Source organism: Rhodnius prolixus, unplaced genomic scaffold, assembly GCF_049639745.1.
Source record: "Rhodnius prolixus isolate KJV_2025 unplaced genomic scaffold, Rpr scaffold_6, whole genome shotgun sequence".
NCBI lineage: Eukaryota > Metazoa > Arthropoda > Insecta > Hemiptera > Reduviidae > Rhodnius > Rhodnius prolixus.
In genome coordinates this window covers 9,218,670-9,237,406 of record NW_027411634.1, presented here as the reverse complement: position 1 = coordinate 9,237,406, position 18,737 = coordinate 9,218,670, and the positions used below count along the sequence as shown (strand labels likewise).

General features: G+C 31.8%; 4 protein-coding genes across 6 annotated transcripts in view; 2 read left to right on the top strand and 2 right to left on the bottom strand.

Annotated features, from left to right (window-relative positions):
• LOC141460656 (uncharacterized) overlaps nt 1-954 on the bottom strand; it is a 96,543-nt gene extending 95,589 nt beyond the window's left edge. For both annotated transcript variants that reach the window (XM_074140875.1, XM_074140876.1), the window contains exon 1: nt 817-954. The gene's annotated coding sequence lies outside the window, so the exon portion shown is untranslated. The remainder of the gene's footprint in view (nt 1-816) is intronic.
• A 17-nt stretch (nt 955-971) lies between these two features.
• mRpS26 (mitochondrial ribosomal protein S26) lies at nt 972-2,344 on the top strand. The gene is made up of 3 exons (XM_074140871.1): nt 972-1,352; nt 1,444-1,705; nt 1,976-2,344. Exons 1-3 carry the CDS (start codon nt 1,117-1,119, stop codon nt 2,165-2,167), a joined length of 690 nt encoding a protein of 229 aa, XP_073996972.1. The 5' UTR covers nt 972-1,116; the 3' UTR covers nt 2,168-2,344.
• A 455-nt stretch (nt 2,345-2,799) lies between these two features.
• Nucleotides 2,800-8,931, bottom strand: LOC141460649 (small ribosomal subunit protein mS39). The gene is made up of 12 exons (XM_074140860.1): nt 8,671-8,931; nt 8,453-8,561; nt 8,192-8,389; nt 7,395-7,524; nt 7,178-7,319; nt 6,215-6,446; nt 5,278-5,479; nt 4,986-5,205; nt 4,666-4,774; nt 4,372-4,589; nt 3,131-3,317; nt 2,800-3,049 (listed from the first exon to the last, which is right to left on the bottom strand). Exons 1-12 carry the CDS (start codon nt 8,706-8,708, stop codon nt 2,885-2,887), a joined length of 1,950 nt encoding a protein of 649 aa, XP_073996961.1. The 5' UTR covers nt 8,709-8,931; the 3' UTR covers nt 2,800-2,884.
• Nucleotides 8,932-9,100: 169 nt separating this feature from the next.
• On the top strand, nt 9,101-18,100 carry LOC141460646 (probable phospholipid-transporting ATPase IIB). 2 transcript variants are annotated; one of them, XM_074140849.1, is made up of 18 exons: nt 9,101-9,387; nt 11,091-11,238; nt 11,326-11,439; nt 11,517-11,684; nt 11,760-12,002; nt 12,082-12,264; nt 14,047-14,168; nt 14,261-14,483; nt 14,569-14,667; nt 14,743-14,916; nt 15,256-15,417; nt 15,506-16,042; nt 16,111-16,206; nt 16,276-16,369; nt 16,888-17,128; nt 17,223-17,389; nt 17,530-17,733; nt 17,811-18,100. In XM_074140849.1, exons 1-18 carry the CDS (start codon nt 9,257-9,259, stop codon nt 17,942-17,944), a joined length of 3,240 nt encoding a protein of 1,079 aa, XP_073996950.1. In that variant the 5' UTR covers nt 9,101-9,256; the 3' UTR covers nt 17,945-18,100. The 2 variants fall into 2 exon arrangements, with proteins under 2 accessions (XP_073996950.1, XP_073996951.1); XM_074140850.1 differs by having other exon boundaries at nt 9,237-9,572.
• Nucleotides 18,101-18,737: the final 637 nt, after the last annotated feature.

Sequence of the window (18,737 nt, the reverse complement as noted above, 5' to 3'; positions counted from 1 at the left end):
TTTTAAGAAATTATTTATAAACTTTATTACAATAAATGCTTATGAAATCTTCACTGACATACTTAACAGATTATTTTATTAATAAATGAACAAAAGTTATTTACTTAGTTTTACATTATTATTTTACAAAGGAAACATGCAACTTTTTTAATAATTAACTCACTAGATTTACTACAGGTTGAATTTGCAGATCTAAAGATCTTATAAGTCTTAGGTCTTGTGAAAGGGGAAAATTGGATTTTTTTATACTGCAAAAGTGAATGCTATGCTATCTAGTGGCGTTTACTAGAACTAGAAAATTATTGTAGTTCCTTATATCGTCGCTAGATAGCATGGAAATGTACTTTTGCGAATTTATTGGACAGCTAGGTAAATTTTAATTTAACAATGTAAATTTGTAGCATTTAAAAATCAAAATATTATTTGGAATAATTACTTGGAGTAACTAATTTCAGATAACAACAGCAAAGTACTGTAATTATTTATGATATTATTTCGTTTCTATGAATTAAAGTAGCCCAAGTATTGTAACTACTTACGTTTTAATGCCAAACTTATCTATCCTTCTTCGATAAAAATACTATTTAGATTGTACTAATCACGATTCTATTATCTAATCATTAATTAAGAAATATATACAATTTTAATTAGATCAGTTATTTTTTAAGTTTAGTAAGAGCTGCACAAACTTTACTTCATTTACACTTTCACGTTATTAGCAATGCCTACTGATTATATAGACAATAGCAACACAAAGAATATATAGACGAAACAAAAATATTGAAAAGAAATAAAATATATGTAGCTAGCACTTACCCAGATATACTGTTGCAAGTAAAACTGGCCGGATCACCATGACGTTGATAATTTTTTAGGCACCCGTTAACTGCCGTTTAAAATCCATTACAAAAAATATGTTGATAAAATTCCAGATCTGTTCCATGAGTATGAACTTAAAAACATAAATTCTATATACCAAAGCTAGCTAGCGGAAGAACTGCGAACTAATTATTGCTAAGTCAAAAGAGCGCTCTCCACAAATAGCCAACCACTGTATAATGCTGAAACAAAAACAAGGTTACCTTTAAGGAAGTTTATTTTAGCTTTTGATACAAAATGTTAAGTTCAGTAATAAGACAAGTTAATGGACATTTAGTCAAGTCTAATATTTGTGCCTCACCGTTAAATCCTGTTTATTACCAAACTGTGAGATGGAGAAGAAAACCTAGATGGTTACCTACGGCAAGAAGTAAAATGTTCAGAGTGCCTGAAAGAAAGAAATTACCTTTTAATGAATATGAGGAGCTTAAAACGTTGTTTAATAACTATAGGACTGAAATGAAATCTTTAAGGTAAGTTTAAAGATCGGGCCTTTCAAATGCTAAAAACCTATGTAAATTTCTTTTTTCCTGTACTGAAAGAACGAATGCCTTTTGTTTTTAGAGAGTACTTTGCTGGGCAAATTAAAGATTCTACAAATCAAAGTGGAAATTTGTTAGATAGTGCTGAAGAATACGGTGAAGGACATAGAAAGTGTGTTGAAATAAACGAACAGTGGAATGCAGAAGTTAAGCAACTACGTGAACAAACTTTGGCCAAAGAAAAAGAAGTGGAATTACAAGAAATTTTGGATACCATAGAGGAAACTAGAATTAAAATGGAAGAGAGACAGCAGCATATAGAAGAAATAGTTAGATTGGAAAAGGTATTCTTCGTTCTTTGCATAATTAATTATATAATAATTGAGTTGGGTATGCATATGGAATTTGTCGAGTAAGCTATGCCTTTTTTAAGCCTAGTATTTTAAGGATTTGAGCAAGAAACTTTGCTAGTAGGTAATGATGAGACAAAGAAGTTTCTGTATGATAGCTTCAGTAGAGTACCACTAGCATAGTACCACATTGCAATTTGAACCTTCGTTTATTATTATGAAATCACAGGTTTCATTAAAACTGATGTGTTTCTTTGTTTATAGGAAAGGGCAAAGTCATACATTACTGAAGTGAACGTAGAAGAAGCTATTGATAAAGCCTTGGAAAATTCAGTTGATTATAATTTTGCAATAGATCTACAAGGAAACTTTTTCCATGGAAAGAATACCAAACCTCCTAAAATTTCTAGTCCTTCAACCACAGAAGAACCAGTAGAAGTAGCCGTTAATACCTAAATCATCATTATAATAGTATTGTAAATAAATATTCCTATTGATTTTTACTGAAATGTACAATAAAGCATCATGTAGAGTTTAATTTATTAGAATTATATTATCTATATGATTTGGAAATCATTTCTAAAATAAAACCGAAGTGATCTTAGTCGGTAATAAACCGGCTTAAAAATAAAATCGTTGACCGTATGACTATAGAAAACGCCATTTCAGTAAATATATATATATTTACATATATTTGAATATAAAAGTACTTACTGGATGAAAAACATTAGGTCGTCTACCCATTTGTAAAAAGTGCAGGAAGAAATCTAACCATGTTGGAGACTTCAAGCGAGTAATAATTTGAGAGTAGCCTCTGTAATTGAACCATCGGCGTTCTGTGTTCATTGCACCGTCAGCATGTACGTGCTTTAGTCATTTTAGTAAGACTTTTCAAACAAATCTTGATCGAAAGCAAATCATTTTAATTCGAATATAAATTCAAGCAACTGTTAGTCAAGTTCGATATCAGTCAATGCGTCCAAGAGTCATGTTACAGCGATTAGTCACCAAACAATTTTGAGAACATACAAAATTAAACACTTATTTTTTTAAAAAAAGGAAACCAAACTGTATCTTTATTGAAAACAGCAACAAACGTTTTGTCTAATCTGTAACTTTTGTACAAATATACACTCAAAATCTATTTAAAAAAAATTATTTTTGTCTGAAAGCTTAGTTTTCAACTATCTTTTTCCCCTCTAAGCTCAATGCATCTTTCCCAACGATTGCACTTAATCTTTCTATTTGTTGATCCTTTAGTTGAAGAGATCTGTATAAATTCCTAGCCATGTCTTCAGTTTCTATTAAGCCCATATCATTACAAAATCTGATACATTTCTAAAAATAAAAAAAAAAATTCATTGAGTTATAAAATATGTTTCTGTGTACTTGAAACTTTATGAATGAAAAACATCCTACAATGGCAGCATCTGCTGAATTTTCAGTAATACATAAATCCAAGTATCTTAGCAGTGCAGATACTTTAGGTTCACCAATCACTTGATTTTGAAGTCTTTCCATTTTATCCATAACTAGATGAGCTCTGCTCAGATCATCATTGGCCAAAAGCACAATCATTAAATCGCCAAGTAGAGGGCCAGTCCATCTAAGGAAACAAATTACATTAAAGATCTGTCAAAGTTCATAAATTTGAATGATTTGATCAGGAACAAAAAGCTGCAATTTGCAATAAAATATATAGTTTAACAACATTTTAGTTGAGAGCCGTCCTATTCTAGAGATTGTACATGATCTGGATATCTTGATTTGACTCTATTTGGAGTTCATGAGTTGGAATCGTAAACCTCGCGGGACAGTTTAGGTCATTTTTCCCTTTATTCTTAATCGAATAAAGTTTTTTTTTTTTAACGTTCAAAACATATTTTAAGAAGACCTGGAGGTACATTTAACACGAATTAAATTTCAAACAAAGGAGAGAAGAAAAATTTATTCATTACACAAACTTCAATCTAAAAGCGTTCAATTGTTCTAATAAGTGTTTGCAAATATAAAAAGATGGCCACCTACTCCAGGTCCTATCAAATTAATGGCTTAAACCAATTATGTTTCAACCGCAGCAGGACTAACTTTTTTGCAGCTTTAACGCAAGAACGCAATCATTAAAGTATTGAAGCCGTTTTTAACAACTGGGAGCACGTTTTAACTGGTTACTAAATCCAATAATTGGATTTTAAATATTTTGTAAGTTAATCATATGATGCCTAAATTTACTTTTTTAAATTTATCAAAAAAATCGACTTTAGAGGTGCTTGGAAAACTATAGCTTTACGCTTCATTTTAAAGAATTTTTTAATCTAAATATACATTTAAAATATGGTCGAGCCACTATAGATCCATTGGGTCGCGGTGGCGTAGGCTTATAAGGCCACTCTATAGAATCTCTAATCTAACATATGGTATCACCACCTCTATAAATAACATATTAACGAAATTCTGTAGTGAAAATTCCAATAACAGATAAATTTATTCTATATTTTAGTTTAATTTTTAAATCAAACATAAGTGTACCCAGGGCGCTTGGGGAGTTGGACTGTAGCAGTTTCTCCTAACTTCAATTGTATAGCATAAATGTGACGGCATAAGAAAATATATATATATATATATATATACACATACAAAATTAAACAAAAAAAACATACTCTAATGAACTTCTAGTACTGGCTTCAATTTTTTCCCAAATCGACCAACCCATCTTGGCTAAAGCTTCATTTAAACTTTTCTCAGTATTCATAGAGGCTAATCCTAATATTCTTTCACAAATATCCGTTCTGTCATCTTGTTCAAACAGTACTATATCAGACCATATTCTTGGGAGTTCATTCCATGCTGCATTGATTTCTATTGTGGTTAGTAATTCCTGCAACGAACTAGTTACAACTGTTGTTACCACACTAATTAAATGCATTTTTATAAAAAAATTAGGAAATACTTACTTTCATAACTATTGGTTCTGGAATATAAATATGTGGAACCAAACTATCATAGATATCCATGACAACATTTAGTGATTCAGTTTTGCAAAGACATAAGAAGTAGTAGCGGCTAAAAACAAGTAAATATAATTTTATATTTATAATATATATCGATTCACATTCAGCTAAAAAACGCTCTGTGATAGCAGCCAGTCTCTCTGCCTATATGGCTAGAGAAGACGCTATGCCTACATAGGGTCTTCTCAGATAAACTGTACCCAAACAGTGGTATCGTCTTTTCAAAACAATTCAAGCGAAATAAAATCAAAATAAATACTAACTAATACAATGATTCTCTGTATGAATCACCAATGAAATTATAATTATTATCCTTATGAAGAAGAAGGCTGAGTCTGTAAGCTAAATCTTTATCTTCAAGTCTATGACATACGTATTCCATTGCTTTTGTAAAGAACGCTGTATCGTTGAGGTCAGCTATTTCTACTGAATTTTGTTCCAAGTATGATAAAATAGAATTCAATGCTCCTCTTAACTGTCGTCCTGCAAGAAAATATTTATTTATTAAAAGCTATAGTTTATTCAAGTAAAATAACTTAAAAAAATACTACTTACTGTCGGAACCAAATAAATTTATTAAATGATAAAAGGATGCCAAAGATGGTGTAATTCCTAACATTTTAAACTCAGCAAGAAGTTGGGTTGCAAATGTTTTAGCATTTTTATACGATGACATGTTGCTGAGTGTTTCCAATACAGAATTCAGTGTATCTAAATTTGGCCTGATACCCTCTTGATCCATCTCTTTCAACAATTTCTAATGGATTAAAGTACCAGTTAAATGAATATATTAAAATGTAAAAAAAGATTTTTATCAGTGTCCAACCGGATAGCGATGTTTTACAGCTTTAATTACTACTAATAATATTAAATAAATCACGTTTTCTTAACATTGAAACTTTCAGTTGTTTAGATTGTTCTGTTGAATGTTCATATAAACCCAACATTATGATTATGTTAATTATTTGTAAAACATATCGCAACTAAAAGGTCCCGACCTAAATGTTAACTTCAAGTACGGTATTCGCAATCCCGCTCCGCTACAACGTTCTTAATGATTTCATTCCCACTAAGTGGTCACACGATATACGTACTTCAAATAATAAACAAGTATAATCGCTTAATATACAAGATAGAGTATTGCATACAAAGATATGGCTTTAGAATTTCAAATAAATCTATCTTAGTATAGAATGTAATATAAATCAAAGTTTCCAAACGTTTTTGATCGCAAACCTCAGAGGCGGAATTGGTTTGGTATTTATTTGTCTTTGTGAGTGAAATTAGGGATCATATTAGAAGCGAAATTTGGTTGAAATTATGGCTGCGACAAACCAAATTGAACCATTACTCTCCTCTAAAAATGAGACAAATGCAAATGTTTCACAAAAGTTTCAATTTTCCCTATGCTTCCGTCCAATACTTTCGTGATCTCTGTGGTTTCAAAAATATAATAAATTAATTATTTTGAAAGTGAAAATTTAAATATTACCTCTATATTTTCCATAACCATTGGATGGCTTTCCATAAGAAAACAGATCTTCGCGAGTAAATTGTTGTAGGTAAGTGTATTTAGCTTAATGCCGTTTGCACGAGCTTGCTCATACAATTTCCATCCTTGATCTATTTGCCCGTGGGAACACATGCCGGAAATCAAAGCGCACAATGACTCACTATCCTTTCCACCAAGTTCATTGTATAACTGCTCCGCAAAACCACCATCTCTGAAATATGTGAGGAATTAGCACAAAATAATTAAAAACTAAAAGAGTCAACAAAAAAGATTGTTTTTATTATTACAATACCCTAATTAAGACCTTTATTCAAATACAGAACTATTTGAAGATTAGAAGACCTAAGGTGATATAAATAAAGTACAAAGTTGTTGCTTTACTCTTTGTCAGACCAAGCAATCTTTTTGGAAGATGAACTTTTAAGCTAACCCTCAAAACAAAAGATTAATTTTTTAAAATTTTTAAGAAATATGAAGTGCTGAAAATGTGGTTGGGTCCGCAGTAAATGGATAAAATCAAGGATGAAGTCGGAAAAAAAAAAAATCGTGTCGATTTTGATAGTCAGAAGAATTTTTTATGAAAATATTCAGAAAATTAGCAATTCTAGTTGATGAACTGACAAAGCTTTCCAAATTTTTCAGAAACTTTGTTTTATTTATTTTTGCTTCTTGATTGCCATCCGTACACTTTTATTGAGATACATTGACTTGTATTTTGTTGAGTTTTATGTTTTTCATTCTCTAAAAACAATCACAATTCATTTGCTTGGTACAACAAATTTATTTTTTAAATTCTAATTTAAACTATTGTACTTATGTAAAGTATGTTATAAATAGGCATACTGTTAGTGTGTACGAAATCATGGAAGTTGGCCTCAACTTGAAGAATTATTTATTACAGTAACAATAATAGTTAATAATGATATAAGATATATTAATTACTTCCAAACATTCTTTCTCCATTCCTTTGATTTCTGTTTTTGACGATACCATCTTTCTTCAATCCATTCCTCAGATAGCGCATCATTGCAATTATAAAAACAAACTAATTCCAGGAGCTTCTGTTTAGTTTCTCGGCTGATTTCTGCAAATTTAGTTATAAGTTTCAGGATTATTGAAGAATATTACTCGAAAAATAAAGCTAAAAATAAATACTAACCGATATTTTTCTTTTTTAGAATATTATAAATCCTAATTGAATCATTTACATAAATATTTAAAATTGAGTTTTTTAAGATTTCCTCATTTACATCGCTATCCTCAGTAAATTCTGGCTTTGGGAGAAATGCCTAAAACAAAATAAATTGTTTCAATATATATTGTAAGTGACTTTTCATGAGTCTCTGAATACTTCTTGTTCACAGTGTCGGGAAAGAGCTTTCTCGAGTTTGTCTTATCAATTCTTGTTATCACAGACTAAAATCAGAATATCTTTGCCTAACATCAGAATACTTTGCCTCGCTTTGAGTTTTGAGAGCTATTCAATGGATGTTTAATTTGAATGTCCTAAAGGAAGAATATCAACAACCGACTTACCCAACTTTGGGCTTAGACAAACTTAGACTTAAGGTGAATGAAGCCTAGTCCTATAATAGTTAAAGAACAAGAGACAAAAGGTATTTGTACATTTCAGTGCCCCTAATTCGAATAATTTAGTTTTTGAGTAGCTGGAAGTATTATTGCAGAAAGAAATGAAGCAACGATTGATTGACTCGGGTAGTAGGTGGAAACAGGAATCTCTGTGCTTTGATCGATTATTCAGGAAAGTAAAGTTGACAGTCTAAACAAATATGAATCTACAAATATAGTGTCTCCCATATAGCATGGAATTAACAAGGGAAGGTTAATGTTAAAACGGCTTCTTGGAGTGTGAGAAAAAAATAACGTACAGAGTACCAGAATCTAAGTAAATTGATAAAATAATATACTTCTTATTCCCAAAACATTGTATCTTACCTCCACCAATGGTTCTGCAACTCGGTGCTGAAAAAGTTCTGGATTTTGTTGACGTATCCATTGAGCTGCTTTTCGTCCTGCTTCTTGCGATAACGCGAAAGATCTTTTACTCAAGTTAGAATATGGAATTAGATATGGATCATCATGGAACTTGTAATGTGCTGCAGTCGGATCAGCGTGGACAGTACTAGATAAGGCCTTAAAACAAATCATGTTATACTATGCTTAACAAATTTTATTGTCAATGTTAGACATACGTACTTTTAAAATGTCAGTTGGACCTCTTGATACTGCTTTTGGAATAATAATTTCTTCGAAGTCAGTCGAACACATTCGTTGTTTTTGCTTAAAAGGTAGAGGAATTCCATTTCTATTGTTGCAAAAATACATTATTGTTACTATTATTAATCATACGTACGGTAAAATAGAAATGATTTACTCTTAGAAAATATTGAAGATCGGTTAAGTATTGAACTTACTTATAACTACTTAGAATTCTTTTCCAGTGTCTGTACATTTATGTAAAAAAAGTCTAATCTTACTAAATTCTTGAAATTTAGGTAGGAAAATAAATAACTACTGGCTGTTTTCTATCCAACAAAAATTCTTCACATTACCATGCGGCACAGCACACTAATGCCTTAACGCGAACGTTCAAAAGGTAAATTGTGTAACACTACCTTTACCTTCTTTACTTTACCCCATCTGATTCATTTTTAACCTATACTATTAATCATATCAATTTTCAAGTTTAAGTTGAATCAAAATTAAGAAATTTATTTATTGCCTTGGAAAGTAAAATGAAACGTTCCGTTGAAAAGGACTAGATCATTACGTAGACTCATATCAATTTTTCACTTTTAAAAATTAGATTCTATACTGTGTGATAAAATTTTAACGACCTTGGCCCCTCCTGAGTAAACAAGAATTCCACTTCCTCATAAATTGTGTCGATAAATGTCGGTTAAATACGGTTCCAGTCGGAAATTTACATGCTTATTTTGATATGTTTTTATAACCTGGAGATGGCGCTTGGTTTAAGTTTTTGTGCAGTAGTGAAATTAGATGATGTCTGATTGTGAGGATTTTGATGAAAACGATCTACTTTTGAATAATCGCGATTGTGAGGTGCGTTGCAAAAGCCGCCCTGGTAGGATGGGATTTTGGAAAAGATTATGCTATTTCGTTGCTTGTGGGTAAGTATTCGTAAAACAAATATGGCCGACGTCTTTTGACACTTAACTATCAGTTGTGATTTTAATTTTTAAATTATGGCAAGTTCCTCGTTATGTCTAGTCGAAATGTCGTCCTCGACGACTAATTTAGTTAAAGAAGATGCACCTCTTATTAGAAAAAGAAGAAATAGTGGTAATATCTTCAGGTAAATTACGTCAGTCCTTAACACTAGTATGTCACTACTTCTTTCAATTAAAATTTCATAACGACTGCAATTTTGGTTAGTTAACTTAGCAATTATAATTATAACTACCAATTTTAAATGTTTTGTTTACCTCAATAGTAAAGTGACAGTTTACGATTAACTTGATGTGCACAAGTTCAGGGAATTATTTGATTTTTTAATTATTTTGATGAAATTCTGAACAATGTCACATTTGAATTTAGTTTCTTATTGGTATTTCACATTGGCTACACGAGTGACTAATCTCTTGGTCTGATATCTTGGGGAAACTCGTTAAACTTGATCTTGAAATTCTTGAATGCTTTGTTTTCTCACAACACTTCGATTGTTAAATATTGGTATTAAATCATTTCTAAGTAGGTTGTAAATGTAGTTAAATTAGTAATTTTTAATTGTCGGACTATTCCTTTACCAAGTTAATTGATTCTTTTGAAAGAAGTAAAGTAGTAGTTATGTAAATCAGGGATGCCCAACTAGTTGAAGTTTGGTAGAATTTTGACTGTGTGAACACGCAGCTTCCATCCTCAAATTACTTACATAAACCTACTTATTATGGTGTATAATTCAATAATGTTATCAGTATTGGTGTAAATAATGATCTACAAATTCTTGACTGGTCTTTTTTTAAATATTAATATTGTATACATTAATTATTATTAGTTTAGGAGGAATCAAGCCCTTTTAAACAATTTCCATCAGCTAATTTAGAATAATTAGGCGCAATATCTACAGCAACACGATGTTCATTTCCTATAAAACTTTTTCTTCTATCCAGGAGACTTCAAATCCTCCCCAGAAGATGCATTTTGTTGACATCTAAATATTGAAAATTTGGCTTGATCACTGTACACTTTCTCTTATAGAAGTAAACATCATTAATGTCACATGAAACTTATAAATAGATAAGATTTAATTTTGTTTGAATAAACTATGAGGGCCAATGGTTAGGGCTTATCTGATGATCCATATTAAAATCGAAATCTATTAGATCTGGATTGTTACAAAAAAATTACAGTTATAATCCTCCTGGATTTGCCCTATATCTTAAAAGAAATTACATCAACATGGCAACAGTATAAAAAAATTTAATTTTTTATTTTAAACAATGTAATATTTAGAATCTTGAAACATATTCATACACAGCATAAACAAATCTCATAGAAAAAACACCGCACAAAAACAGGTTAGACAATATTTGCTGAGAGGTCGAAAGCCTGATCAAAACTCTTCACTCCAAAACAACATACAGTGATAGGATAATTTGGAAAGTATCAATGATGTAGGAAGAGAATACCAGACCTTTCAATTTCATACAATATTGTATTTTCAAGATGATGAAATTCCCCAGCATTCCGGAGGCTATGCTTTTATCTCCAATTTTTCTTGGTTTACTGGACATTTTCGTTTTACACTTTCCTTGCTACTATTTAACTATCAAAAAGTCTTCACTATCACGCAAATTAAACTGTTTTCTTCCAGATGCTGTCAACGCTTCTTTAAAAGATGCTGCTGTTTAGAAAGGGAATTAAAAGCTAGAACAATATATGTTGGAAGGCCAGTTTTTGAAAAATATCCAGCAAATGTTATTAGAAATCAGAAATATAACATTATAACATTCCTTCCTTTGGTAAGAAGACCATGATCAGTTATGTTATTTAGTTTATTAATGCTTTTTCCTTTAGAGTGTTTAAGCAAACAAATTTTTTTTTTACAGGTTCTTTTCCAGCAATTTAAGTTCTTCCTGAACCTCTATTTTCTTGTTATGGCTTGCAGCCAGTTCCTTCCAGATTTGAGACTTGGATATTTGTACACATATTGGGGACCACTTGTAAATATTTTGAAATGATACATTTACTTGATACTACTATAATATCAAATGAGAGTAAATAAATCAATTTTTTTTAGGGTTTTGTGCTCACAGTCACTATCATTAGGGAAGCTGTAGATGATTTCAGAAGATATCAGCGTGATAAAGAAGTTAACTCTCAAAAATATAGTCGTTTAGTAAAAAAACCAGATGGTTCTGTAATTACAGAATTTGTACCTTCATCCAAACTAAAAGTTGGAGATTTGGTAAAGGAGCTGGATAATATATACTTAATTTATTATTATTATTTTGCAATACTTTATTATTAAAATTTTTAACAGGTATCGATTGAAAAAAATCAACGTGTACCTGCGGATCTTGTACTTCTGCGCACTTCCGAGCGTGCAGGTTCTTGTTTTATACGAACAGACCAATTAGATGGAGAAACTGATTGGAAACTACGGCTAGCAGTACCTTTTACTCAACGGTTAGAAACGGATGCGGATATATTCTCTATTGATGCCAGAATATACGCTGAAAAGCCGCAAAGAGATATTCATATATTTATTGGCACTTTTAATTCTGTAGGTTCTTTTTTTATTTATACATTAAAAACTTTTTTTAATTGTTAATTTTAATCTTCTTTTTTTTCTTTTTTTAAAGAGTGAATGTAATAATGAAGGATTAGAAATAGAAAATACCTTATGGGCAAATACAGTATTAGCTTCAGGATCAGCACTTGGTCTAGTCATCTACACTGGTCAAGAGACAAGGTCTGTGATGAATAATTCACAACCAAGATCAAAATCAGGACTCCTGGATATGGAGATCAATCAGCTTACAAAGGTCGGTAGACCATTATATTGTCAGAATACTTCAGAAGTAATTAACAATCTAAATCTATCTTGGAGTTTAAGGGGTTATAGGCAGTCAGAGGCGCCAAAAAAGTCATTTTTTCAATTTTTTTGGGGGGATAAACGTGTTTACTTTTTATTCGGGAACTTTTGCGTAATATCAGTTTATGTTTAAAGAACTTATTGTAATTTTTTCGTTACAAATTAATAATAATTGTACTAATGGCGAATATTTTAATGCAACACGTCAAAAAAATGCAACCCTCTCGTGGACATGATATCTTGAGACTGGGTCATCTGAAATCAAAATTTCGAAAAGATTTCGTTAGTAGATGACTTTACCTCGTACTTGACCGAAGGATTTAGAAAAAAATTGAATTTTTAATTTTTGGGACAACTTTAAAGTTTGATTCACTATTTTCACTAAAAAAATTGACCATTTTATGTTTGTAAAACAAGTTCTATTCATTGGAAAAAAAAATCCTTCGTCCAAGTACGATTTTAATATGTGTAAAAGAAATACGTAAAATTTCAAAAAGATCGGTGCAGTAGATTTTGAGATATCGTGTCCACCGACTTTGAAAACGTAGTTTTGAGAAAAACGCGTTTAAAGTTTTCAGCGGTTAAAGGTTTGCGAATAAAACCTGGATAATCTTTTTTTCAACTTACACAGTGTCATCGATTCCAGGCCCATAAAATAAGTCCTCCATGTCTTCCAAAATGTCCAAGTTTTCCGATTTCTGCTGTCTGCGTAGGATTCTTGCCTCCCGCGTAGCAAGTTGAGCTCTGTGCTCAGCGATGGTAATTCGAACGGTCGGGGCTTGTAAACACTTTCACTCTTACAATTTTGCTCGGATCGACTTGCAATTTTAGGACAACATTCCTGAGATACTATACTTTAATATAAAAAAAAAAAAAAAATCGATTTTTTCAAACTTCTGACTACCTATAACCCCTTAAAGCACTATTGCCACAATTTGCATCACCATATGCTTTCTTGGTTCCTAATAAAGAACCTTAAATTTTAAGACAAAAGGTTTCGTGGAATCTTTAAGAGTAAGGTTCCCTTAAACCAGTGGTCAACAAAACGCGTATCGCGAGCCACATGCCACTCTTTGGCCCCTTGAATGGTATTTTTCCACAAAATACCTTACAATTCAATTTTAACGTTAAATAATATTGTTATTAAATACGCTAACAAGTTTTATTCAACGTACGTATAGTTAAACTAAAAAATTTCAATCGTACTGTTAATATTTGGCTCTGTTGAATAATGAATTTGCTGACCACTTAAATCTTGTCTAGACTTGTCCGTTTTGACCATGTCACAGCAAAGTAGCTTCGTTGCTGTAAAAACATCAAAACAGTGCAACAGTCAAATGAAAGATAAGGTCATTGTAATGCGATATTGTCAATCACCTTCATCAGTCTTACATGTTGTTTTAAGAACAAGTGATCTTTGACCATTACGACTACTAAAAATAAAGTTTTAAAATTAATTAATTAAATAAATTTATCAAAGTTTTAAATATGATTTGCCCAGCATTGAGCACCACATAGCAAATCTTGTAAGAACAGTTTATAATTAGCTTATCAAATTAGTCACGAGTATGTAACAGAAGGCTGCAATGTTTTGCTCTTCTTTGTATTCGTCAGTCGGTGCATTTCTGTAAGGGAATATATCACGGGTACCGCCCTTAAAAATCTCAAAGTTTCAGTTACGTTCTTATTAAAGTAACTTCATAGATATTTGCTAAATGCTTTTATTATATAGGTTTTGTTCTGCGCGGTTGTCGGACTTGCTTTGGTTATGATGTGCTTAAAAGGATTCTCTGGCCCCTGGTATAAGTACACTTTCAGATTTGTCCTGCTATTCTCATATATTATTCCTTTAAGGTAATTGTACTTTTATTCTAACAGATTATTACCAATTTAGAAATAAATACTAAAACTTACACAGTATTTTGTCTCTCTCTCACTTTCACCAGTTTACGTGTGAACTTGGATATGGGTAAAGCCTTTTATTCTTGGCAAATGCAACGTGATCCAGAAATGCCTGGAATGGTTGCCAGATGTACAACTATACCAGAAGAATTAGGCCGAATTTCGTACTTGGTATCTGATAAAACTGGTACGCTTACTGAAAATTGTATGGTAATGAAAAAATTAAGTCTTGGACAGCGGTCTTATACCCAGGATGTTTGGCCTCAGGTATTCTTTTTTTATTATTATTATTTTACTAAAATTTTGTATTTGAAGTTCATCTTGGAAATAATATCTTCTCGTATTGTTGAAGGTGAAGGATCATTTACTTCAAGCATATTCTGGTAACGCTGAAGTTACCTCTAATGTTGGTATTACTAAAACTAGGAAAAGTGATAGATTAAGAGTCCTTGTGAGTAACTCAAAATATATTTTTTTTCAACATTTGAAAAATAGCTTTTAATTATTTTTACTTTTTTAAACATAGGATGCTGTAAAATCTATAGCTTTATGCCACAATGTAACCCCAGTTTGCGAAAGAGAGGATTTACCAGGTGAGTCGGGTGCTAGAAGCCCGTTGGAATCACAGTCTGAAGTAGATCAAGACTACTGGGCTTCCAGGACTAGTAATGTTTCATATCAAGCTTCAAGTCCTGATGAGGTATAATTTCTCTTCAATAGAAACTAAGTTAAAACAAAATTCTATGATATTCTCTCGCCTTAGTAATTGTTTTATTTTTGTTAAAAATTCAATGGTTCCGCCCGACATAAACATGAATGAATTTTTTAACATACATTGAAGTATATTTTTGAATTATTTGTAAAGTTGCTGTACGTATTTAATTAATATTTTATAGTTTTTTTTTAATTTATTAATTTTTATATGTTTCTTTCTCTCTCTTAACGTACGATGTCTGTTCAATAATTTAATTTTGAATAAAAGGAAGAAGGGTCCGAATCAGGTGGAAGGCACAGTAAAAATGAGCTGGTACTGTTCTAGGTAGCCTTGGTAAAATGGACAGAAGAGATGGGTTTAGCTGTCACAAAAAGGGATCAGAATTTTATTCAATTAAGAACTCCGCTAAATACTTTCCAGGATTTCAATATTTTACAATTATTTCCATTTACTTCAGAATCTAAACGCATGGGTATCATTGTCAAGGTATTTTTTATTTTTTTTGTTCCTAAGAGAGAAATATTTTCACTATTGCTTGAATTATTACCACAATTAACTTTCAATGCTAATACAGGACAGAGGAACAGGTCAGATAACGTTTTACTTAAAAGGAGCCGACGTTGTTATGTCACCAATAATACTCTATTCTGAATGGTTGGACGAGGAAGTGGCAAATATGGGCAGAGAAGGTTTAAGAACTTTGGTTGTAGCAAAAAAACATTTAACACCAGAACAATATGCTGATTTTGAGAGTAAATACAGTGCAGCCAAAGGAATGACAGAGAATCGTGCTGCAGCCGTAGCTGGTGTGATCGCTTCTTTAGAAAGGGATATGGAACTAGTCTGTGTGACTGGTGTGGAAGACAAATTACAAGAGAATGTGAAAGCAACTTTGGAAACGTTACATAATGCGGGTATTAAAATTTGGATGTTAACTGGAGATAAATTGGAAACTGCCGTTTGTATAGCAAAGTCCAGTATGTTGATATCGAAAAATGATGAAATGTTTATATTTGATAAAATCTCTTCAAGAACAGATGCGCATAATGTTATACATCAGGCTACAAAGAAACAGAATTGCGCTATTGTTCTTACTGGGTCGTCGCTGGAGGTAAGTACCATTAAACAAATATATAAATATGGATATGGAATTTAAAATAATAGTAATGATATTTCCAGCATTGTTTAAAATATTACCAAACAGAGTTCATGCAACTTGCCTGTAGAAGTTCTACTGTAATATGCTGTAGATGTTCTCCTACACAGAAAGCTCAGGTACTGAATGGAATAAATCTTTAACAAAATATAAATTGAAGCTCTTTTTAAATTTAATTTTCGATGCAGGTTGTTACACTCATTCAAAGTCACACCGGAAAAAGAACAGCCGCTGTTGGTGACGGAGGCAATGATGTTAGCATGATACAGGCAGCAGATGCTGGTAATAGATTTTTTTTCCGCATAGTTTTATTCAAACAGGCTGTTGATCTATCTATTGTAGATTAGAGAAACACATGCAATCGCATGAACCTGACAGCTTGTGTAGGTTCTGCTAAGAGTAGTTGAAACAGTTCTGCACGTATTGTGTCAGCGTGAAGGGCTAGTTTTGGCTTAGGGTTAGGCTCTTCGGGGAAGATCTGGGACTTCATACTTATCCCAGGAGCCCCTTGCTATACCTCTAGTTAAACAAACAAGGCTGGAGGAGATGTTCTAATTAGCAATAGACTCTTTGAAACGCTGTTGAGTTGGTTTTCTGGCCTTCTCTCGTTGAATCTAATGTAATTTATTCTATTAATCATTACTCACTGCGGCGCCAATAACCTTAGATGATGATGCACCTTAAATAAATAAAATATTTATTTATTTAGCATAGAAATGGAAAGAAAAGTACTGACTTAGCATTTTATGAGGTAAAATTATATTTAATTAAAACATTTTACGAATTCTTCAATTTTTCAGGTATAGGTATAGCTGGAAAAGAAGGAAAACAAGCTTCACTTGCTGCAGACTTCTCTATTACAGAATTTTCCCAACTACAAAGACTTTTGTTGGTACATGGTCGCTATTCTTATAAAAGATCAGCCTCAATGTCGCAATTCGTCATACACAGAGGTCTTATTATATCTACAATGCAAGCTATATTTTCAGCTGTATTTTATTTCTCTTCAGTTTCCTTATTTCCAGGATTTTTTATGGTTGGGTAAGCAAGAAATTGTCATTAATATTTGTGGTTCTTCGAGTATTGATTAAACTTAAAAGTTTATGGAAAAGATGAAAACATTTTTTGTTTCTAGTTACGCTACAGTTTATACCATGTTCCCAGTCTTCTCCTTGGTACTTGATAAGGACGTTTCAGATGTAATTGCACTCAGGTATCCTGAACTATATAAAGAATTAGCGAAAGGACGTTCGTTATCGTTTAAAACTTTTTTTATGTGGGTCCTCATAAGTATTGTGCAAGGTAATTTTTCATAGTTTTTTTTTTTCTGTTTAATTGTAGTGATCAGTATGAACAGGGGATGCTTTTCCCTTTTGCAAACTCTTAGTTTTTGCAAATACATTTTACTTTAAAGTTAATTTTGTATTTTTTTCATTTCCTAGGTGGTGTCATAATGTATGGTGCTTTAGTACTTTTCGAGGATGAACTAATACATATAGTTGCAATAAGTTTTACTGCTTTGATACTGACCGAATTGATAATGGTAGCGCTTACTGTAAGGACGTGGCACTTTTTAATTTTTATCGCCGAAATATTATCGTTTCTTCTTTATGTACTTTCTTTAGTTGTACTAAGAGATTACTTTGGTCAGTATATATATATTGTTAAAAAATATATAATTTAGTAATCAACTTTAAAATTTAATAATTGTTTTCATTTTCAGATCCAAATTTCCTTCAGACAACAGACTTTGTATGGAAAGTAATTGCCATCACATTACTAAGTTGTTTACCATTAACAATTCTTAAATGTTTAAGGAAGAAAATTTCACCACCTAGTTATTCCAAACTGTCGTAACATATTTGCTACTCCTATTTATTATTATTATTATTAAAAAACAAAAACAAAAATTATTGTGATTATTTATTTTGTACATTCTTTATAATATGTAGATTTGTTTGTTTTAATCTATATTTTATTTTTAAAAAGTTAATAATAAAACAAAAGATTACATTTGTATTTTTTTTAATGTTCCTGCTGAGTTCTCTTTAAAGAAGTTAATTCATAGAAAGATTAACACCAGGTGAAATCAGAAGTCATAGTCCTGCACTGCGAACAAAATAGTTTTATTTTATACCTGTTGTGAACCGCAGATCATGAATGAGACAAGCTCTCTATAAAGAGGGGTGCTGACAGGTTAACCGCTTCTTTGAGTCAACATCCCCTCGCCTTTTGTAACATCCTGAAGATAGCGTACCCAAAATAGAGAAACTGAGAGGGCATATCGCTCTCACACACCTGATAACCATCCACCTTGGCTTTCCAGAAACTAGCAGGAAATCTGTTGTCAGGAGCAGACGCTTCTTGGCGTTATTACACTTCCCAGATATTCACCCCCAGATTAGGAGTTCTCAATAAACTTGCCTCTCTAGCATAGTTATGGAAAGAACGGAGCTGCGAGCCGTCTTCTGGAGTAATTCTTACTGAGGCCATATGTCCTCCCTACCCTTTCCCATATATTCTAGGATAAGTCCCTCTACTGAATTACGAGTGTTGGATGCTATTATAGACACCATGGGCATATTCAGTAAGATAAGATGTCCAACACTCTTGAAACATGCTGTTATATAATTTAAATGAAAAAGTTCCA

What these genes read in the sequence shown, in the direction of transcription:
- LOC141460649 (XM_074140860.1), bottom strand. Translation starts at nt 8,708, where the DNA reads ATGTACAGACACTGGAAAAGAATTCTAAGTAGTTATAA. An exon ending in AGAATTCTAAGTAGTTATAA is followed by an intron (nt 8,562 to 8,670) that starts GTAAGTTCAATA and finishes TTGCAACAATAG; the next exon opens with AAATGGAATTCCTCTACCTT. An exon ending in AGTACTAGAAGTTCATTAGA is followed by an intron (nt 3,318 to 4,371) that starts GTATGTTTTTTT and finishes TTGTTTCCTTAG; the next exon opens with ATGGACTGGCCCTCTACTTG.
- LOC141460646 (XM_074140849.1), top strand. Translation starts at nt 9,257, where the DNA reads ATGATGTCTGATTGTGAGGATTTTGATGAAAACGATCTACTTTTGAAT. An exon ending in AGATCAATCAGCTTACAAAG is followed by an intron (nt 12,265 to 14,046) that starts GTCGGTAGACCA and finishes TTTATTATATAG; the next exon opens with GTTTTGTTCTGCGCGGTTGT. An exon ending in TGTACTAAGAGATTACTTTG is followed by an intron (nt 17,734 to 17,810) that starts GTCAGTATATAT and finishes TTTCATTTTCAG; the next exon opens with ATCCAAATTTCCTTCAGACA.
- mRpS26 (XM_074140871.1), top strand. Translation starts at nt 1,117, where the DNA reads ATGTTAAGTTCAGTAATAAGACAAGTTAATGGACATTTAGTCAAGTCT. An exon ending in ACTGAAATGAAATCTTTAAG is followed by an intron (nt 1,353 to 1,443) that starts GTAAGTTTAAAG and finishes TTTTGTTTTTAG; the next exon opens with AGAGTACTTTGCTGGGCAAA. An exon ending in AAATAGTTAGATTGGAAAAG is followed by an intron (nt 1,706 to 1,975) that starts GTATTCTTCGTT and finishes CTTTGTTTATAG; the next exon opens with GAAAGGGCAAAGTCATACAT.